The 23,388-nt window shown below is 32.7% G+C and overlaps 1 protein-coding gene and 1 long non-coding RNA gene across 24 annotated transcripts; both read right to left on the reverse strand.

Moving 5' to 3' along the window:
• Positions 1–923: 923 nt before the first annotated feature.
• LOC123209286 (probable disease resistance protein At1g61190) lies at positions 924–12,738 on the reverse strand. 22 transcript variants are annotated; one of them, XM_044627231.1, is made up of 18 exons: positions 9,366–12,738; positions 9,208–9,235; positions 8,939–9,049; positions 8,503–8,612; positions 8,279–8,349; positions 8,080–8,161; positions 5,225–5,295; positions 4,975–5,044; positions 4,770–4,879; positions 4,481–4,614; positions 4,267–4,364; positions 3,910–4,168; positions 3,017–3,125; positions 2,474–2,542; positions 2,266–2,341; positions 1,931–2,057; positions 1,651–1,720; positions 924–1,398 (listed from the first exon to the last, which is right to left on the reverse strand). In XM_044627231.1, the coding sequence occupies exons 1-3, from the start codon at positions 12,636–12,638 to the stop codon at positions 9,006–9,008; spliced, it is 3,345 nt and encodes a 1,114-aa protein (XP_044483166.1). In that variant the 5' UTR covers positions 12,639–12,738; the 3' UTR covers positions 924–1,398; positions 1,651–1,720; positions 1,931–2,057; positions 2,266–2,341; positions 2,474–2,542; positions 3,017–3,125; positions 3,910–4,168; positions 4,267–4,364; positions 4,481–4,614; positions 4,770–4,879; positions 4,975–5,044; positions 5,225–5,295; positions 8,080–8,161; positions 8,279–8,349; positions 8,503–8,612; positions 8,939–9,005. The 22 variants fall into 22 exon arrangements, with proteins under 22 accessions (XP_044483166.1, XP_044483165.1, XP_044483163.1 ...); XM_044627230.1 differs by having other exon boundaries at positions 8,939–9,055; XM_044627228.1 differs by having other exon boundaries at positions 8,939–9,058.
• A 3,765-nt stretch (positions 12,739–16,503) lies between these two features.
• Positions 16,504–23,356, reverse strand: LOC123209303. 2 transcript variants are annotated; one of them, XR_006501016.1, is made up of 19 exons: positions 22,877–23,356; positions 22,719–22,746; positions 22,465–22,575; positions 22,110–22,218; positions 21,667–21,776; positions 20,806–20,860; positions 20,244–20,681; positions 20,039–20,148; positions 19,746–19,883; positions 19,454–19,552; positions 18,477–19,355; positions 18,321–18,389; positions 18,154–18,242; positions 17,939–18,059; positions 17,647–17,755; positions 17,419–17,519; positions 17,207–17,319; positions 16,955–17,127; positions 16,504–16,858 (listed from the first exon to the last, which is right to left on the reverse strand). It is a non-coding gene; the product is annotated as an uncharacterized LOC123209303 (long non-coding RNA). The 2 variants fall into 2 exon arrangements; XR_006501017.1 differs by lacking the exons at positions 22,465–22,575; positions 22,719–22,746; positions 22,877–23,356 and adding an exon at positions 22,345–22,363.
• Between the last annotated feature and the right edge of the window lie 32 nt (positions 23,357–23,388).

Consider the following 23,388-nt stretch of genomic DNA (forward strand, 5'->3'; position numbering starts at 1 on the left):
AAAAATGAAGTGAAAGCTCCTTTTCTTGTGCTTGTGCTCGTAAATATTTTAGAAATTGTGTCATTTGATTCTAATATTTTCTGGCTGTTCTTTTGAATATAGAAGGAAAACTGTTGCTTAATCAATGTTTTTAGACTCATAGAGGACCTTAACCCGGTCTAGGGGCTGCTCTAAATCTTGATTGTTCAGTTATTGATAGAATAAATAAATATTATAATAATGTTTAATCAAACAAAATGGAGGTCTAATGATATATGGTGCATATTCTTTACTAAATAGACGTAATTTAAGTCTGAACAATTGTAAAATTTTACATGCTGACATCAATATGACGATTTGACCGAATGAACTCAACAATCGAACCAGGACTTGACATGGTTTGCCTTGTTCAACTGTGGTTTACTAGTTCAATGGTTAATCAAATTTTAAACATCAACTTAGACTAGATTATCCATCAAATCCCAACCAAACTAGTTTGATCGATTGGTTTGGTTAAGGTTTTAAACAATGCCTCAAATGAAGCTTGCCCAAATTATAGATGTGAGTATTTGTTTTAGTACTCTCTTAGAGGGACAAAGTTAAGGTGAGTTAGTTCGAGCTCGATTGTCAACTCAATTCAATTAAGTTCGTGCTTAAATTCAAGCATAAGAGATTTTACACTATCAATTTCAACTTTGAGGTGCATTCGACATATGATTGTAACTAAGAGATATAATGATGGCTCTGATACAAAATTACACGATTTAAGAAGAATTACACCTTTTAAGCTAGTTATTGATTGCATAATAAAAAATCATATAAACCCCATACTAGAAACTCATATTTTCTTATGTAGGATCCAAATTTCATATCTTACATTTGGTCCATATTTTACACTTTAAATCGTAACATGTTTCCACATAAATAATATTAGAAAGAACATCTAAGATAGAATAACATCACTGCATAAAAGCTACCCATTTTCATGTACAGTAAACAAAATCCCTGGCATGTCATGCCATTTTGATCAAACTATGAAATCACCAGTTCATATGATACTCAGCTGCTGTTCTACTTTTTCGAAAATCTGGTGTCATACTACTCTAAATCGCCTTTAAAGGAGATTATTCTTGAATGCAAGTATCATTTTTTTGCAACTGAAACAAAAAGAATGCTAATACAGAACCGAAGAACATTTTGATAGCATATCTCACAAAGTCATTGTCATCTTCATTGGAGATATTCTTTGAGGAAGATATAGCAGTTGCTGAAGGTAAGGCTTCTAGTACTGCATCTGCCAGAACAGTGATGAAGGAAGGTATGCAGTTGAGGGCGGGTACATGTCCCCAGTTTTGAATGCCGGATTCAAGAGCCTTCATGTCAATCTCTTCAAGTGTTTCAATGTGCTCACTCATAAAACTGCAATAGTAAATACTCCTTAGATAGCCATTTTAGTGCTTGTATAGACACATGAAGTTGCTATTTTTGTAACTAGTCATTAGTCATATAACTGACTCGAACTGCTAGAAGACTCTTAACACCTTTCTGGGAGAACTTAACAACTGTAGGAATTAAACCTGATGATGAGGATAAATAAGACAGTGCTTATAATTCAAGGGAGACAAGAAAGATGGAAGCTAAAACTAAAGAAATTGGGTTTTAAAGTCAAACCTGGTATGCCAGAGTATGATCGTCACCAAATCCTTGGCTTTTCAACTTTCTGCACTCCTCCATCTGGTTTCTGTATGGAATACTAGCATCCTCAACATAATTGACTGGTACTAAAAAATTTCATTATCTTAAATTCCACATATAAAAGTCAAAGAAAAGTTGTAGAGACTAATCCCATCAAATGACCACAACCCAGGCAAGTCAAATTTTAATATATATGCCGATTTTGTGCTGCAAAAGAATCATATACAAGAAGAATATATCCAGAAATTAAACGCACCTCATCAAGCTTAGAGAACTTCTCTAACTCTTTCTTAATAAATTCAGCCATAGACTTCATGTATCCTTCTTGCTGATACTAGGACCGTATGATAGATACAGGCAGCCTTGATATATATGCATCTTCCCTGACATATCATTCTCACTCAGAAATTATTTATGATATAAAAATTTATTTACAACAGGCAAGCAATTAGAGAATATACAAAACAGAAGCATTCACTCCAGAACACAGATGCTTGACCCAGTTGTAGAGATAGAGAACTGTATCAATATCGGTATGACAAATTAAATAGGCATTACAGCTTTATCAGCAAGAGCAAGGGAATTCAGTACCTACATAAACAAGCACAAGTGCGTCCTCTGCTAAGTTTCTATCGGCGTGCAACCTTGCCAATCTGAAACTGCCCACCTGTTTGTGATATTGATAATGCATCTAATTAACATTGCAGTAAGGATTTTGATCGCTGCTATTTCCAGGAAAATTTTAATGAATCAAAATTCAACAGACTATAAATTGAAAAAAATATCTAAACCTCATCACCTTATCTGCTTTTCTTTTCCTGCTACAATTCCATGCTCTGCATTCCCCTGCATTTTTTGTTACCATTTTCTGATGTGAAACCAAAGAAACTATGTTGTGATTATGGTAAGGGGGCTCAAGACATTCAAAAAAGAAGAAAGTATTTTACATCCAAATATTGTTCAAATAGTATAAATATTTACAATTGAATTGAATTATTACATAAAATGCCAAACTCTTGCATTGGTAGGAAATGAACTTTAATCAATATAAAATTAATGTTAAATTTGATTCTAATGATAAAAATTTCATGAACAAGATGCAAACCAGTATGCATTGCAGAATCATGTCTCAGTTGATGTATTTCAGGTAATCCTCCTGCTCTTACTTCTACTACAATTAATTACACTTCAGATTTTATCAATCTCTAGATAATTAAATCAAAGTTCATTTGTTATAGAAAAGACGGCTCAACCTAACTAAACCCACCACATTGATGGAAAATGGGACACCTAGCAAACAACAGTAACAAAAGTTATGATAGGAGAGAAAAGCAGCACATACCACTGCCATGAGCACACTTCTTTGTCGAACTCAAGGTGTTAGGGCTGTGGAAAATGGAATTGATAGGGAGCCTAATGCCGTTGATTTTAACGGGAAGATCTTCCTTGGCCTTTTAGAAAAGTAAAGATAATTGTGAGGGTGTCTCTACAAAAAATATATATATATAAGGCAAAACTAGCATTTAGGTTGCAATATATTTAAAAAAACTATTAAAAAGAAAGCCCAGAGCCAGCCAGATATCCCCTTACTTTCAATAAAATTTAAAAAAAAAAACCCTTAGACTTGCAAAATTATCGTTAATTCCCTTGTAGAATTGCTTCCCTTCCTAAGAGCTATATCATATCAGCAAGAGTGTAGAAATTTCAGTACCTAGATTATGACAAGAATCTCCTTGCTAAATTGCCACTTGCGTTTTGATATTGATAATGCATTATCAATTACCAAAAAAAAAAAAAGATCATGCACAATCAAAAAAATATATAGTTGGTATTCTTTTCTTTTTAGGAAAAAATCAATGGAAATTATTGATGAACATGATTCACGCCTTTATAACGTATTGCAAAATAAGTCTCTTCTTCTTCTTCGAATTCAAAAACAAAGGAAAAATTGAAGATACAATCACAAGTATAAAAAAATTTTTAACTTACTATAAAATATAACTACTCAAACAAGAATAATAATTTGTTATTGAATTAGTGATATATGATTCATACCATTTAGTTGAACCTTGCTAATTCTCTTGAAAAACAAATTAGACTTCCAGACAGTTTATGACTAATTAAATAAACATATTTTAAGAAGACAATAGCAATTATTGTGTAAAAATTATTTTCAAAAACAATTTATTAAAAAAATAATAACGGTTTAAATTAAGAACTAATTAATTCACACACCTAAACAAATCTTTGTACAGTAGGGTTAAGGTTATGGATCCATTGTCCTCCTATCTTAATCAATGGATGTATCACAACATTGTTGAGCTTTGGTGTTAGTTGTTCTCCATAACCAAAGGTCTTCATTATCGGACATCTATAAATCTTAAGTGTATATAAAACTGGTACATATCCCCAGTTTTGAATGCCGCATTCAAGAGGCAACTCCCTGTACTCCATGTCAATCTTTTCAAATGTTTTTATGTGCTTACTCACAAAGCTGCAATTGTAAATACTGTAATTAATTTAACTTTGCAGATAGCCATTTTAGTGCTCATATCGACTACGAAATTACTATTTTTGTAACTATTCAAGTACCTGACTGGAAATACAAGAAGACTCTTAACACCTTTCTAGTCGAGCTCAATGAGAACTTCAACATTGTCGAGCTTCAACCATTGGTGTAAGCGCCCAACCTAATGATGGAAAAAAATATAAGAGATCAAGAAAGTCCATAACCAACAGTTGCGACAGTACACACAGACAAGAAAGATAAATCTAAAACTTATGAAACTGGGTTTTACTGTCAAACCTAGCATGTCAAAGTATGATTTTTGCCAAATCCCCAGCTTTTCAAGTTCTGCACTCCTCCATCTGGTCTTATGGATCACTAGCATTCTCCACATAGCTGACTGGTGCTTCATGGGCACTAAAGAATTTCATTACCTATAGTTCCACATATAAAAGTCAAAGAAAAGTTGTAGAGATTAATCCCATCAGATATCCACAACCCAGGCAAGTCAAATTTTAATATATATACTGAAATTTGTGCTGCAAAAGAATCATATACAGGAAGAGTATTTCCAGAAATTTAAATGCACCTCATCAGGCTTAGGGAATTTCTCCAGCGCTTTCTGAATCATGTCATCCAATTGTTGATACCAGGGCCCATATGATAGAAACAGGCAGCCTTGATATATATGCATCTTACCTGGCATATTATTCTCACTCAGAAATGGTTTATGATATAAAAATTAATTTACCACAGGCAAGCAATTAGAGAATATACTAAAACAGAAGCAGCACCTAAATATTCTCTCCAGCAGACAGATTCTTGACCCAGTAGTAGAAATAGAGACTGTGGATAAATCCTCTTCTGAAACAAAGTGAGTTTCATCTAATTTAAGCTAGGAACACCATCTTCTCTTTTGATGCAAACATCCACCTTTTATTCTTTCTTGTTCATGACTATTTCTTCTATATTTTATCATCAAGTCATTTGAGCTAACAAGTAATGTAATAATGAGAATACATTGATGGCAATTTGTTAACATACCTGTTTTCAGGCTTGTTTTCCCCTAAATTTTGCATTACAAATTTCGACCAAATGAATGTTTTCTTTATACTCTATGTTCAAAAACAATAGAATTGTATCAGTATGACAAATGAAATTGGCATTAGAGCTATATCAGCAAGAGTGAGGGAATTCAGTGCCTTAATTAAACGAGCGTATGACAAGTGTCTCTTCTGCTAAGTTTCCAGCAGCATGCAACCTTGCCACACTGAAATTGCCCACCTGTTTGTGATATTGATAATTCATAATCATCAATATTGAAGTAAGGATTTTATTCCTTGCTATTTCTAGGAAAAATTTAATGAATAAAAATTCAACAGTATAAATTGCAAATGATATCTAAAACCTCTTCAGCTTGTCTGCTTTTCCTTTTCTGCTACAATTCCATGCCCTGTACTGCCCTGCATTTTCTGTTACAATTTTCTCATGTGAATCTAAACAAACTATTTTGTTGTGGTATCAAGCCATTGAAGAAAGAAAAAAGCATTTTACACCTAAATATTGTACAAATAGTATAAATATTTGCAATTCAATTGAATTCATACAAACCATTGCCATGAGTGCACTTCTTTGTCGAACTCAAAGTGTTAAGGTTGCAGCAGATGGTATCGACAGGAGGCCTAACGCCTTTGATTTTAACAGGAAGATCTTCCTTGGCCTTTAAGAAAAGTAAAGATAATTGTGTGGGTGTCTTTGCAAAAATAAATATAAGGTAAAACTATCATTTAGGTTGCAATATATTTTAAAAAATATTAAAAAGATAACCCAGAGCCAGCCAGATGTCCCCTTACTTTCAATAAAATTTTTAAAAAAAGACCCTCATACTTGTAAAATTAACGTTAAGTCCATTGCAGACTTGCTTTCCATCCTAAGAGCTATATCATATCAGCAAGAGTGTAGAAATTTCACTACCTAGATTGTGACAATAGTCTCCTTGCTAAATTGCCAACTGTGTTTTGACATTGACAATGCATAATAAGTTAACCAAAAAAAAAAAGATAATGCACCATCAAAAATATATAGTTGGTATTCCTTTTTCTTTTTGGAAAAAATCAATGGAAATTATTGATGAACATGATTCACACATTTATAACGCATTTCAAAATAAGTCTCTTCTTCTTCTTCTTCGAATTCAAAAATAAAAGAAAAATTATTTAGTGATAAAAGATTCATACCATTTAGTTGAACCTCCCTAATTCTCCTGAAAAACAAATCAGACTTTTAGACAGTTTATAACTAACTAAATAAACATATTTTAAGAAGAAAGTAGCTATTGTCGCGTAAAAATTATTTTCAAACACAATTTATTAAACAAATGATAATTGTTTACAATCAACAACTAATTAATTCACATACCTGAACGAATCTTTATACTGTAGGGTCCAGGTTATGCATTCATTGTCCTCCTATCTTAATCAATGGATGTATCATAACACTGATTAAGATAGGAGGACATCCATAATCAAAGGTCTTCATTATCAGACATTCATAAATCTTAAGTGTATATAAAACTGGTACACTTCCCCAGTTTTGAAGTGCATTTAAGAGGCAATTCTCTGTGCTCCATGTCAATCTTTTCAAGACTATGTGCTTACTCATAAAGCTGCAATTGTAAATACTATAATCAATTTAACCTTGTGGATATCCATTTTGGCAGAGCTACAAGGAGCTCTTAACACCTTTCTGGCAGAGCTCAATGAAAACTTCATCATTGTCGGGCTTCAATCATTGTACAGGCCCTACTGGACTAACAAAACAAAAAAAGGGAACGAAATGAATATTCCAAGGAATTAACCAACAAAACATTATAGTGCCCAACCTAATGGTGGAAAAAAATATTAGAGATCAAGAAAGTCAATAAACAACAGTTGCGACAGTACTCGTAATTACGGGCAGGCAAGGAAGATGAATCTAAAACTTATGAAACTGGGTTTTACTGTCAAACCTGGCTTGTTAGAGTGTCATTGTTGCCGAATCCACAGCTTTTCAAGTTCTGCACTCCTCTGTCTGGTCTTTTTATGGATCACTAGCATTCTCAACATAACTGACTGGTACTCCATGGGCACTAAAGAATTTCATTACCTGCAGTTCCACATATAAAAGTCAAATTTTAACATATATATATATATATATATATAAATACACACACACATACATATACTGATTTTTGTGCTGCAAAAGAATCATATACAGGAAGAGTATTTCCAGAAATTTAAATGCACCTCATCAGGCTTAGGTAATTTCTCCAACGCTTTCTGAATCACGTCATCCAATTGTTGATACTAGGGCCCAAATGATAGAAACAGGCAGCCTTGATATATATGCATCCTACCTGGCATATGATTCTCACTCAGAAATGGTTTATGATATAAAAATTAATTTACTACAGGCAAGCAATCAAAGAATGTACTAAAACAGAAGCAGCACCTAATATATTCTCTCCAGCAGACAGATTCTTAACCCAGTTGTAGAAATAGAGAACTGTGGGTAAATCCTCTTCTGAAACAAAGTGAGTTTGATCTTATTTAAGCTAGGAACACCATCCTCTCTGTTGATGCAAACATCCGCCTTTCCTCCTTTCTTGTTCATGATTATTTCTTCTATATTGGATCATTAAGTCATTTGAGCTTACAAGTAATGTAATAATGAGAATACATTGATGGCAATTTGTTAACAAACCTGTTTTCAAGCTTGTTTTCCCCTAAATTTTGCATCACAAATTTCAACCAAATAAATCCTTTGTTAATAATCGATGCTCAAAAAGAAAAGAATTGTAGCAGTATGACAAATTAAATTGGCATTAGAGCTGTATCAGCAAGAGTGAGAGAGTTCAGTACCTTAATTAAACGAGCATATGACAAGTGTCTCATCTGCAAAGTTTCCATCAGCATGCAACCTTGCCACACTGAAATTGCCCACCTGTTTGTGATATTGATAATGCATAATCATTAATATTGAAGTAAGGATTTTATTCCTTGCTATTTCTAGGAAAAATTTAATGAATAAAAATACAACAGTATAAATTACAAATGATACCTAAAACCTCTTCAGCTTGTCTGCTTTTCCTTTTCTGCTACAATTCCATGCCCTGTACTCCCCTGCATTTTCTGTTACAATTTTCACATGTGAATCTAAACAAACTATTTTGTTGTGGTATCAAGCCATTGAAGAAAGAAACAGAACCCATAAGCCTACAGTATAGTTTGTAAAAGAAAACAGAGAATCTACGGTATTATAAAAGAAAAAAGTGCACCACATACCACTGCCATGAGCACACTTCTTTGTCGAACTCAAAGCCTTTAGGGTTGCGGCAGATGGTATCGACGGGAAGCCTAAGGCCGTTGATTTTAACAGGAAGATCTTCCTTCGCCTTTAAGTAAAAAGTAAAGGTGATTGTAGGGATCAGTTCGTGAAAAAATAAAGGTAAAACTACCATTTCGGTTACAACAAATTTATAATATTAAAAAAATCCCAGATCCGGCCACGTGCACCCTCACTTTGAATAAAATTATCAAAAGCCCTCTATACTTGTAAAATTATCGTTAATTTCCCCTGTAGAATTGCTTCCCTTTTTTTCTTTTTTTTTTTTAATTAAGTAATTAATTAAAAATTTTCACAAGAGTGACAGAGGTTGAACTCAGGACTTTCCTTCTCTTTTATCACTAAGTAGGCCTTAGAGTGAGGGAATTTCAGTACCTTGATTAAACGAGCTTATGAAACATGTCTCGCTACTAGCTTTCCATCAATCTTGTCATTGTCTCAGTTAGGTGTTCACTTTTTCTTCTTCTTCTTCTTTTTCTTCTTCTTCTTCTTCTTCTTCTTCTATATTTCAAACAACAGAGACATAATAGAAGCAGTGTTTTTAAGAATTCAAAATTCGAAGATGTAATTATAAATATAAAATCTTTAAATTACTCAAACAAGAATAATAATTTGTTATTGAATTAGTGATACATGATTCATACCATTTAGTTGTTCCCTTGCGATTTTCTCCTGCAAAACCAATCACAATTTTTAGATTATTAATATCATACTGCTAACTAAACATATTTTAAGAAGACAATACAATTTATTCAAAAATATTTACAATTGTTTACACTCAACAATTATCTAATTCACATACTTGTTCTTCTATGAATAATTGCTCAACTGTGGAGTTTAGGTTACCCAACCATCGTGCTCTGGTAGAACTCATCATAACTTTGTTGAACTTTGGTGTCAGTTGTTTTCCATAACCAAAAATCTTCATATTTGGACATTTTATTATCATAAGTTCCTCCAAAACAGGAAATTCAATAGAATATGAGCTTGAGCTAAAACAACCAATGTTACTTAGCTGTACAAGCTTCAATTCGGACAAACTAGGAAAGACAATCTTCTTTGCTAATGATGATGATACTTCCTCATTTGTGACTATTTCTTCCAATGCTGAGCAATCATATATTTTAAGTTTCCAGAGCTTCACAAGGCTTTTGACTATGGAGGGGGTGAAGAGGCTTTTTAATTTATTGCAACTAAAAATATATATAGAAGTTAAGTTTCCCAAACTTGGGGAGGTTGTGGTGAGATCTTTCCTTGGTGGTATTATTTCCTCTTCTTCTCTCATTATGAAAATCTCCTCTAAATTGTCACAACTACATATCTCCATTTCTTCCAAACAAATGAGACTCTGCAACAAATCTTGTGAAAATATCTTAACTAACTTTGGGCACATCCATAATTTTATTCTCTTCAAGTTGCAAAGGTTTATGTATTGAGTTTCACCTTTCCATATATGTGTCATGTTTGGCAGATATTTCAAATGTAGTTCCTTTAATGACGAAAGCAACTTTGTTTTTCCATATGTCACCTTAAGCACTTCACAATCAAATACATATACCATTGATTTACACCAGCCTACTTCTAAATATTCCGTTTGTTCAATTACCAAATTCTTTAGGCAATTAATCAATCCTGAAATCATAACCTTATCATCATTTGACATCAACAATTTTCTTGAATATTCTTTTGAACCAATCATGAAGTTGACCTTTTCAAAACGTCCTACACCACCTATTATTATTGCAAAGTTTGATAAGTTTTTGAACGGCACATCATTATCAATTAAGAAATTCAAGTTTGGGATAATAATTTTCAAGCTAGTCAATCTAGACAAAGATTGTAACTCAGCAAGCTTTGCATTGTTTCTCAAACCCCCCTCATCTCCTTCAGAATCCCAATGCTCAAAACTTCTTAAAACATACAACTCCTCCAATTTACACAGAGAAGATATGACACCATGTGCTATTCGTGCAAGCTCTTCACAACCGTTCAAATCTAATAACCTCAAATGAATTAATTGATTGAAAGATATTGGGATCTCCCTAACATTAGAATCATTAAGGCTAAAAATTTCTAGTTTACTTAGTTGCCCGATAATAGATAGGTCGCCTAACTCGCAACCATTAAGATACAATGTTCTAAGATTTGCCAGCAAAGAAAGTGACTCTGGCAGTGGCAATAATTGTGTTTTACTCAAGTCTAAAACTCTAAGATCTTTCATGCCTTGAAAAAAATTGTTAGGGAAAACCATTTTAGAATTTCCCTGCAACAGTAAAGATTGTAACTTTGGGCATTCCATCATATCTGACACTTCTTTAATATCATTTGACATTAATGAGATACATGTGAGATCTTCATATGTATCTCTGTTTGGCCACTTTTTTAGACCAGTGCCAGCTTTGACCAAGAATATTTGATTGTACTTAGGTGCTATTATATGTGCAACATCACGTACAACATCATGCAATTTTACATACTCTTCCATATTGTACCGATGTTTTCCATAAATCAAGAGAAAAGAAGAGGTCAACGTACTTACAATAGCGTGAACTCTGTGCCTAACATCCTTCATTGTCTCAACATTTTTGAACCACCTCAAAGCCACTCCATATGTAACTAAAACTTCAATTGGGATTTCAAAATCCTCTGAAAACACGCTACAAAAGAAGAACAATGATTTTGCATCATCGCTTTCTAGATATTTGATGCTCAACTCTAAAGATGAAATCACATTTCTTTGCATCCCTGGGATATCTGTATAAGCAGACATTTTTAGTTGTCGTGCTACATCTTTCCACACATGCTCATTTTTGTTCTTTAATGTCTTTGCTATTGTCACAATTGCAAGTGGCAAGCCATTACATTCAGCAACTACATCTTTTGCGATTGAGCTTCTGATAGAATTTTCAACATCCATTCCAACGTGCTCCTTGAATAGCTCCCACGATTCCTGTTCTGATAAAGTTTTGACTATATATGTTTTGTCACAATCCATTTCATCGCACACATTTTCACTTCGAGAGGTAAGCACAATCTTACAACCTCCGTGATCCTTCCCAAAAGGAATACCAATCTCGGCCAATTCAATTTCTCCCCAAACATCATCCAATATCATGAGAATTCGTTTCTCCTGCTTAATTCTCTGCCACAAGGAACTTGCTCGTGCTGATTCAGGAATATCCGACAATGATTTCAGATCTAGCTTGTAAGCAATTGCTTTTTGAATTTCCATGATATTTGGGGTTTGAGACACAACTACAAAAACTACTGAATCATACAACTTCTCTTCCTCGGCTTGTTTGCCAACTTGTTTCACCAGAGTGGTTTTACCCACACCCCCCATCCCACAAATTCCAATTATGCTGACCTTGTCATCTTTCAAGGCCTCCATAATTTCATTCTTGATTGATTCTCTGGATTCAAAAATTCCAGAAAATCCAACAGTTGGAACGATAATGCTTGAAGGGGGAAGAGCAGGCTGAGATATAGCTTGAAATGTTCCACCTTCTTGGAGCTGAGTGATCACCGTTATCTTCTGCTTTGCCACGTTGCTGAACCGGTAACGTGATCGGACATTAATGCACCACCCTTTGAAGCACATCTTGTTCACGTTGCCTTCATCTTCAAAAAACTTTTCTGCTTCTGCAGAGACATCATCAACTTTAGATATCCAGGTTTGGACATCAGGTAAGATAATTTCTCTGTTTCTTTCAGCAGCATGAATTCTCAATTGCATGCTGTCTCTGGTACCCTTGAGTTGCTGAGCTTGATTTCGTAATGCTTCGATGTTGTCATTGTAGTTAAGCAGGTAGCCAATCTGACGGCCTGCTGCTTTGAACAAGCGGCTGAAAATAATTTCAGAAATTGAACTAACACATGAAGTAACAATTTCCATGATGTATATTTTGAGTGTTTTTTGTTGTCGGGAGATCGAGGATGAATAATGATCGATAGAAGGTAGGAAAGAGAAGAGAATGGCACGAAATTCATCTCTTATAATACTTCTATCCTTTGCCTTTTGTGGTAGAAGTGATTCCCCACCACAATCAGAAAAAAAAAAAAAAAACTGTCTCATTACAACAATTTGGTAATGGAAACCAGCTCAGGTTTTGCACAAGTATTATTATATTAAGCATGAATTATTAATTAATTAATAACAAAGTTTAGCTTTTGCAAGAGCACTTAATAAAGCTAATGCTACTTTGCCTAGTTTAATCTTCATTTTCCACTACTTTGAATTATAAAATAATTAATTATCTAATTGAATCCAGCTGAGGTTTATTTGAACAAATTATCGACACGTTGAAAATTATTATCAAATAAAGATTTGAATTAAACTCAGATTAAACTATCAAATTGAAATTTTAATTTGAATTTTATTCAAATCAAATTTAACACAAAACTTGAGTTGAATTAGTTTGGTATGAATCCACCAGTAAAACCGATATGAAGCTTTAGGTTAAAATGAAACGTTTTGACTTATTTGTGATATATCATTTCAAACGTTGGTTATGCTATGAACTGATGGAATAGACTTGAAATGTTTAAAGATAAGGAAAAGATTAAAATAATAATAATTTAAGAAAAAAAGGTTAAAAATTATAATATTTAAAACAATTAAGCTATCACGAAAAAATATTATTTTATATGATAATAAACAAAATGAAATTCTTGTAATAATTGGTTAAGATAATTCAAATCCAATTAGGTACCATAGTTAAACTAGAAAAAACCACAGGCTACCCAACTTTCGAGTTGGATTGAACCAAATTATACAAGTGCAAATGAGTTAATCAGTAATGAAATAGCGAAATTAAAAAAAAAACAGGGAAAAGAGATTGCAATGGAGACTCACAGCATGAAGATGAAGATGGATGAACAAGCAAAATTAAGAAAAGGTGAGAAAAAGAGATTGCAGTGGAGACTCATCACATGAAGATGAAGATAGATGAAAGTAAAATTTAGTCTCCAAAATCTAAAAAGTAAAAAAGGTTAAAGAACTCATTCAAAATCCTTCAACACCAAATTTCCTATTGTACTTCAATTTTTTTTTTTTTCATATTTTCAAATGAGAAGATTGAAGAGTTCAATCTTTACAGTAGTAGTAGTGTGCATAGACTACGAAATTGATTATTATTAGATTTTGAGTTTAATCAAATTCGAATATTAATTGATTTAATTTTAATTTGAATCCACAACCGATAGTTTGAAATTGAGTTTGTTTGAAAATATTTTGTTAAAGATTATCAATATAACAAATAATATTATTAATGAAATAAATAATATCAACAACTGATTAATAATATTGTTGACGTAATAAAAAATATTATCAAATAGAATTTTAAACTATACTCAAAATAAATTATCTAATTGAATTTTTGTTTTCTTGGATAATATATCAAATTGAAATTATAATTTGAATTCAACCTAGAATCAAACCATACAATTAGTAAAGTTGAGGTATTTTTTGGGTAAATTGAAGTTGAGTTAAATTTTTTTTAATGAAAAAGAACAAGACTAAAATGATAATAATTTGAAAAATAAAGTACCAAAGAAATATTTGAAATAATTGGACTAATGTAAGTCTTTCTCCTACAGTAACTTCCGTTTTGTCAAAGTCCATTTGACCTAAAAACGTAGAGTAGCAGACCTTACTTTTTAGCTGGAAACCACTAACACAACATGTAATCATGCCTTCTGACTTTAAATTTTGTGGAGGAGACCCACCAAGTGAAAGAGGGGTAGGAGTGAAAGTGTATTCAGTCTCCTGACTTTGAAAAAGAAAAATAAAAATAATTTAAGAATTCATTCAAAATCCTTCATTTAACTCCTCAACAATAAAAAAAGATTTCTTTCACATTTTAAATTACGATATTTTCATTTTTATCATTAGAAGAGTATAGCCACTATCATGTGGTTGCTTTTTGGAAGACGTAAATAAGTTAATGAGGTATGAAATAAGAAAAAGCAGGTAAGAGAGATTAAAGTGGAGGTCCACCTTACGAAGATGAAGATGAATTAGAGTAAAATTTAGCCTTTAAATATGTATATTCGAATGTATGGGAGCCAAAAATCAAGCTATGAGCAAAGGTATTTTTAGTGGTATTAAAATGGGTGAACGAGAATTATGAGTATATAAACAAATCTTTTTTATGAGTGACTTTTGAATGGTTGATATCTGGAGACTGGAAGATACTAAAGATAAAGAGAGATTACAGTGGAAACCCACTATGTGAAGGTGAAGATAAAGATGGATGGGAGTTAAATTTCATGTGGTTGTTCTTGGAAGATGCCTCTGTTTTTGGTAGATTAATTATCTACCAGCCACAACTTGATTCTTGATTTTCCACTGCAAATAAAAAAGGTGAGTGGTCATTTTCTAATGTCAAATCAATTAAATTTTGTGAAACTTTCATTTCATATTGTAAATGAATTGAGATGATGATCCATCATTTAGAGTAAACTTAGAAAAATCAATCAATACAAATTCATTGTAAATATAATTTTTTATTTTATTTTTTTAATTTTTGTAGATTGCATCATGATGGATCATAAGTCTTTCTTATCAGGCCTCAACCTGATTTGTAAATTCACGGATTGTGTCAAAAATTTGTTGCAACAATCTGTTATAGTAGAAGTCCTCCTAAACTACAAAATTGATTAGAATTAGATTCAAATTAAGTTTTGTTTGAATATGTATTGATTCAAACTTCTAGAAAATACTAATTAATTAATTAATAGATTTTATAATGTAATCACAAAAAGAGATGCATGCCATGTTTTTTTGCCAAGAGTTTTCGATTCTTGTTTTGAAAATAATTTAACAAACAGTGTGTGGAATTGTAATTTGTTGTTGACCAGGTATGCAAGGAAGACATTGATTTTATTGGGTATTAATTTAAAGAGTACAGTCAATGTGATTCGACAGCTTCTTAGAAGATGTAAATGAGTTTACGAGGTATGAAATCAGAAAAGGCAAGAAAAATTTTAAACCTATGCGATATATTGAATTAGTGTTATGTGAAGATGAAGATGGGTGAGACTCAAAATTTCTCTCCAAAATCTAATTTAATTTAAAAATTTTAAATCCATGCCACATATTGCAGATCAAATTGAATTACATTTTATTAATATAAATATAATTTTGACAGTGACTTCTCTCCAATAATCCTAATAATTGATAACTTTCCCAACAATAGAATGTGAAACCAGAAAAAGCAGGAATAAAGTTCAACTACTCCACTTTGAATTGTAAAAATAATTAATTAATGAGGGCTCTTTTTTCTTACTTCAATAAATTATAATTCTGTCCACATGGTAAGTTTCCACAATCAATCAATTAAAGTTAAATAAATTGAATTCGGTGGAACTTTCTTCTATAGATGAATGAATTGAGTTTACACCGAATCATTCACACTAAACTTATAAACAATTGATTCTTGTTCACTGTTAGTATTTGATTATTATTTATGCTTTATAAAGAAAGTAGTTGGTATATTGTTTTCAAAGTTTGATTAGTTGTTGAGATTAGGTTAAGTTGCAATTCCAACACGATACAATACAAAAAAAATCATGTTATGACATATTCTCATGTGATTGTGATTCATGGTTTTGAATTCAAGAAAATGACATTCAATTGCATAATGATATATTATTATTGGTGTCCAAATTTACTCATTACAAGTACACATGGTTTTATTGAAACTTTTTTGATGTCAAAATATACTAATCAAAAGTAGTTTAGGTTTGCATGGGTATAAATATAATTATTATTAACAGGCCAGTTGATTGTCTTCCACTCAAGGTTTGATAAAATGACAATTCTTTACCCTTTAAGTTTGAAATAATTAGTTTTCACCCATTTAAACATTAACCATTTTAAATAGGTGAATTTTCAAAAGAAAAATCTGTGGTAATTGCGAAGGGATTAGGCCAACACCTAATAATAAACATTAACCATTTATAGCATTAGATCTAATAGTACTTTCACAGTTACAATTTTCTCTCAAGACAGTGTTAGATCTAATAGTAAAATATTTTCTTGACAGGCATCACTAACAGGATCCAATACTATAAAATGATTTCATGAATATGTGATCATTGTCAGAGTATGATCATTGTCAACTCCTTGGCCTTTAAGGTTCCATAGGAACTAAAGCATATCATGACCACTAAGGACTTGAGAATTTCTCCAACTCTTTCTGAATCAAGTCAGCCACAGGCTTGATGTAACCTTCTCGTTGACAACAGAACCATATGATAGAAACAGAAATCCTTGATAGGTATGCATCTTCCCTGACATATTATTCTTACTCAGAAATGGTTTTATGATATACAAATTGATATACTACAGGCAAGAAATTAGAGAATATACTAAAACGGATGCAACACCTAGATATTCTCTTCAGAACACAGAGGCTTGACGCAGTTGTAGAGATAGAGGACTGTGGATAAAAACTTCTGCTGAAACAAAGTTAAGTTTCATATTGTTTAAGCTAGGAACACAATCTTCTCTGTTGATGCAAGCAGCAGCCTTTTCTCCTTTCTCATTCATGTTATTTGTTCTATATTCAAGCATTTAAGTCATAAGAGCTTACAAATGATGTAATAATGGGAAAATATTAATAGCAATTTGTTACATACCTGTTTGTTGAGGGCAGGTACATGTCCCCACTTTTGAATGCTGGATTCAAGAGCTAACTCCCCGTACTCCTTGCAAATCTCTCTTAAATGTTTCTATGCGTTCACTCACAAAGCTACAAGTGTAAATACTGCAATAAATTTAACTCTGTCTATTGCCATTTTAGTGCTCATATCAACACACAAAATTGCTAATTTGGTAACTAATCAGGTACCTGATTGGAAATGCAAGAAGACTTATAAAAACTTTTTGGCCAAGCTCAACAAGAACTTCATCAGTGTAGGAATTAACCAACCAAACATTATAGTGCCCAACCTAATGAAGAGGAAAAAAAATATGTCATCTAGAAAGTCGGTAGACAACAATTGCGATAATGCTCATAATTAAGGATAGACAAGAAAGATGGAAGCTAAAACTTATGATACTGGGTTTACAGTTAGACCTGGCATGCCAAAGTATGATTGTTGTCAAATCCTCAGACTTTCAAGTTCTGCACGTCTCCATCTGGTCTTTCTACAGATCATCAGCGTTCTCAACATAAGTAAATGATACTACATGGGAAGTAAAGAATTACATTAGCTGTAGTTCCACATATAGATGCAAAAGAAAAAGTTGTAGAGAGCTAATCCCATCAAATGACCACAACCCCGGCAAGTCAAATTTTAATATATTTACTGATTTTGTGCTGCAAAAGAATCATAAACAAGAAAAGTATATCTGTAAATTAAATGCACCTCCTCAGGCTTAGAGAATTCTCCAACTCTTTCTGAATCATGTCAGCCATAGACTTGATGTAACCTCTAGTGGATACCAGGACTGTATGATAGAAACAGCCTTGATATATATGCATATTCCCTGACATATTATTCTCACTCAGAAATGGTTTATGATATACAAATTGATTTACTACAGACAAGAAATTACAGAATATACTCTTCAACAGCAGCACCTAGACATTCTCTTCAGAACACAGATGCTTGACCCAATTGTTGATGCAAGCAGCAGCCGTTTCTCCTTTCTCATTCATGATTCTTTCTTCTATATTCAAGCATTCAGTCATTTTAGCTTACATATAATGTAATAATGGGAAAACATTCATAGAAATCTGTTACATACCTGTTTCCAAACTTGTTTTCACCTCAGTTTTCCATACAAATTTTCAACTACATGTATGCCTTCTTCATGCTATGCTCAAAAACAATATAATTGTATCAGTATGAGAAATTAATTATGCATTGGAGTTATAACAGCAAGAGTGGAGGAATGCAGAACCAAAATTATATCAGCATATGACATGTGTCTGCTTTGCTAAGCGTCCATCAGCATGCCCATTGCCACACCGAAAATGCCCACCTGTTTGTGATATTGATAATGCATAATCATTAATGTTGCAATAAGGATTTTATTCGATGATATTTCTAGGAAAAAAATTAATGAATCAAAATTCAACAGACTATAAATTGCAAATGATATCTAAAAACTCTTCATCTTGTCCGCTTTTCTGTTTCCGCTACAATTCCATGCTCTGTATTTCCCTGCATTTCCTGTTACCATTTTTCTGATGTGAATCTAAACAGACTATGTTGTGATTATGGTAAGGGGGCATCAAGCCAGTGAAGAAAGAAGAAAGTATTTTACATCTAAAAATTGTTCAAATAGTATAAATATTTACAATTGAATTGAATTCTTACATAAACATGCCAAGCTCTTGCATTGCTAGGAAATGAACTTTAATCAATATAAAATTAATGTTAAATTTGATTCTAATTATAAAAATTTGAACAAGATTCAAACCAGTATGCATAGCAGAATCATGTCTCAGTTGATGTATTTCAGGTGATCCTTCTGCTCTTACTTCTACTACAATTAATTACGCTTCAGATTTTGTCCATCTCTAGATAGTTAAATCAAAGTTCATTTGTTATAGAAAAGACGGCCCAACCTAACTAAACCCACCACATTGATGGAAAATGAGCAAACTAACAAAAAAACATTAACTAAAGTTGTGATAGAAGAGAAAAGCAGCACATACCACTGCCATGAGGACACTTCCTTGTCAAACTCAAAGTGTTAGGGTTGCAGCAGATGGTATCGACAGGAAGCCTAAAAAAATATGTAGTTGGTATTCTTTTTATGTGCTTACTCACAAAGCTGCAATTGTAAATACTATAATTAATTTAATTTTGTAGATAGCCATTTTAGTGCCAATATCAACTACAAAATTACCGTTTTTGTAATTAGTCAAGCACCTGACTGGTACTACAAGAAGACTCTTAACACCCTTCTAGCCGAGCTCAACGAGAACTTCATCATTGTCAGGCTTCCACCATTGCACAGGCACTACTCGACTAACAAAGCCAAAGAAGGGGAAAGAAATGAATATTCCAGGGAATTAACCAACAAAACATTCCCAACCTAATGGTAGGAAAAAATATTAGAGCTCAAAAAAATCAATAAACAACAGTTGTGACAGTACCCATCATTACGGGCAGACAAGAAAGATATATCTAAAACTTATGAAATTGGGTTTTACTGTCCAACCTGACAAATCAGAGTATGATTGTTGCCAAATCCACAGCTTTTCAAGTTCTGCACTCCTCCATCTGGTCTTCTTTACGGATCACTAGTATTCTCAACATAACTGACTAGTACTCCATAGGCACTAAAGAATTTCATTACCTGTAGTTCCACATATAAAAGTCAAAGAAAAGTTGTAGAGACTAATCCCATCAAATCACCACAACCAAGGCAAGTCATATTTTAGTATATATACTGATTTTTGTGCTGCAAAAGAATCATATAAAGAAAGAGTATTTCAAGAAATTTAAATGCACCTCATCAGGCTTAGGGAAATTCTCCAACGCTTTCTGAATCACGTCATCCAATTGTTGATACTAGGGCCTGTATGATAGAAACAGGCAGCCTTGATATTTATGCATCTTGCCTGGCATATTATTCTCACTCAGAAATGGTTTATGATATAAAAAATAATTTACCACAGGCAAGCAATGAGAGAATATACTAAAACAGAAGCAGCACCTAAATATTCTCTCCAGCAGACAGATTCTTGACCTAGTAGTAGAAATAGAGAACTGTGGATAAATCCTCTTCTGAAACAAAGTAAGTTTCATCTTATTTAAGCTAGGAACACCATCTTCTCTGTTGATGCAAACATCCGCCTTTTCTCCTTTCTTGTTCATGATTATTTCCTTTATATTTGATCACTAAGTCATTTGAGCTTACACGTAATGTAATAATGAGAATACATTGATGGCAATTTGTTAACATACCTGTTTTCAAGCTTATTTTCCCCTAAATTTTGCATCACAAATTTCAACCAAATGAATGTTTTCTTAATACTCTATGTTCAAAAAGAAAAGAACTGTATCAGTATGACAAATTAATTTGGCATATGACAAGTATCTCATCTGCTAAGTTGCCATCAGCGTGCAACCTTGCCACACTGAAATTGCCCACCTGTTTGTGATATTGATAATGCATAATCATTAATATTGAAGTAAGGATTTTATTCCTTGCTATTTCTAGGAAAAGTTTAAGGAATTAAAATTCAACAGTATAAATTGCAAATGATATCGAAAACCTCTTCAGCTTGTCTGCTTTTCCTTTTCTGCTACAATTCCTTGCCCTGTACTCCCCTGCATTTTCAGTTACAATTTTCTGATGTGAATCTAAACAAACTATTTTGCTGGGATTATGGTAAGGGGGAATCAAGCCACTGAAGAAAGAAAAAAGTATTTTACATCTAAATATTGTACAAATAGTATAAATATTTACAATTCAATTGAATTCATATATAAGCATCCCAAGATCTTGCATTGCTAGGAAATGAACATTAAAAACAATTCTCACTTCGATTTATTAGACATTAGATCGCCTCTTTGAAGTTCATTAATCAATATTAAGTTAATGTTTAATTTCATTGTGTTCATAAAAAATTGATGAACCTGATTCACACCAGTATACATTGCAGAATGAAGTCTCAGTTGATGTATTTTCAGGTAATTTTCACTGCTTTTTCTTCTCCTTCTTCTCATTGTTATTCAAACAAAAGAGAAACATCTAATGGGAGCTGTTTCAAATTTTGAACACATAAATGCCACCATAATAAGAACATAACTCAAGCCCTGCATAACAAGGACCCATGCCATTGAAGCCCAAAGTTGCTGAACATATAGGCAAGTAATTTGAAAATTGATTTTACTGTTTTTGAACTCTTTTTTCACTTTGTTTTTTTCTGACAAGATAAAAAAATCCAATCAAATCAATTAATTACACTTCAGATTTTGTCCATCTTCAACTAATTAAATCAAAGTTCATTTCTAATAGAAAAGTCAGCTCAATCTAACTAAATCCACCGCATTCATAGAAAATGAGCAAATTAACAACACAGAGAATCTACAGTATTATAAAAGAAAATAAAAGAAAAAAGTGCACCACATACCACTGCCATGAGCACACTTCTTTGTCAAACTCAAAGCCTTTAGGGTTGCGGCAGCTGGTATCGATGGGAAGCCTAAGGCCGTTGATTTTAACAGGAAGATCTTCCTTCGCCTTTAAGTAAAAAAGTAAAGGTGATTGTAGGGATCAGTTCGTGAAAAAATAAAGGTAAAACTACCATTTCGGTTACAACAAATTTATAATATTAAAAAAATCCCTGATCCGGCAAGATGCAACCTCACTTTGAATAAAATTATCCAAAGCCCTCTATACTTGTAAAATTGTCGCTAATTTCCCCTGTAGAATTGCTTCCCTTCTTTTTTTTTTTTTTTTAATTAAGTAATTAATTAAAAATTTTCACAAGAGTGACAGAGGTTGAACTCAGGACTTTCCTTCTCTTTTATCAGTAAGTATAAATATTTGCAATTCAATTGAATTCATACATACCACTGCATGAGCATGCTTCTTTGTCGAACTCAAAGTCGTTAGGGTTGCGGCAGATGGTATCGACGGGAAGCCTAAGGCCGTTGATTTTAGCAGGAAGATCTTCCTTGGCCTTACCAAAAGTAAAGATAATTGTGGGGATCAGTTTGCACCAAAATAAAAGGTAAAACTGTTATTTAGGTTACAATAAATTTGTAATATTAAAAAATATCCCAGAGCCAGCTAGCTATACCCTCACTTTGAATAGAATAATCAGAAACCCCTCTATATTTGTAAAATTTTCGTTAATTTCCCTTGTAAAATTGCTTCCCTTTCCTTTTGTCAGCAAGTAGGTCTTAGGGGGAGGGAATTTCAGTACCTTGATTAAACGAGCTTATGAAACATGTCTCCCCTGCTAGCTTTCCATCGATCCCATCATTGTCTCAGTTGGTGTTTAATCCTTTTCACTTTTCTGCTTTTACTTTTTCTTCTGTAATTCAGACAATAGAGACAAAATAGAAGTAGTGTTTTTAAGAATTCAAAATTCAAAGATGTAATTACAAATATAAAATCTTTAAATTACTTCAACAAGAATAATAATTTGTTATTGAATTAGTGACACATAATTCATACCAATTAGTCGTTTCCTTGCAATTTTCTCCTGCAAAACCAATCACAATTTTTAGATTATTAATGTCATACTGCTAACTAAACATATTTTAAGAAGACAATACAATTTATTCAAAAATATTTACAATTGTTTACAATCAACAATTATCTAATTCACATACTTGTTCTTCTATGAACAATTGCTCAACTGTGGAGTTCAGGTTACCCATCCATCGTCCTTCCTTGTGATTAAGCATAACTTCGTTAAGCTTTGGTGTCAGTTGTTCTCCATAGCCAAAAATCTTCAATTTTGGGCATGTACTTATCCGAATTCTCTCCAAAATTGGAAATTCAATAGAATATGAGACTGAGCTAAAACAACCAATGTTTCTTAGCCATTTAAACCCCAAGTAGGACAAACTAGGAAAAACAATCTTCTTTGCTAATGATGATGATACTTCCTCATTTGTGACTATTTCTTCCAATGTTGAGCAATAATATACTTGAAGCCTTCTGAGCTTCACAAGGCCTTCGACTATGGAGGGGGTGAAGAGACTTTTTAATTTATTGCATCTTTGTATATTTATAGAAGTTAAGTTTCCCAAACTTGGGGAGGTTGTGGTGAGATCTTTCCTTGGTGGTATTATTTCCTCTTCTTTCATTATGAAAATCTCTTCTAAATTGTTACAATCAT

This window comes from Mangifera indica, chromosome 2 (genome assembly GCF_011075055.1).
Source record: "Mangifera indica cultivar Alphonso chromosome 2, CATAS_Mindica_2.1, whole genome shotgun sequence".
NCBI lineage: Eukaryota > Viridiplantae > Streptophyta > Magnoliopsida > Sapindales > Anacardiaceae > Mangifera > Mangifera indica.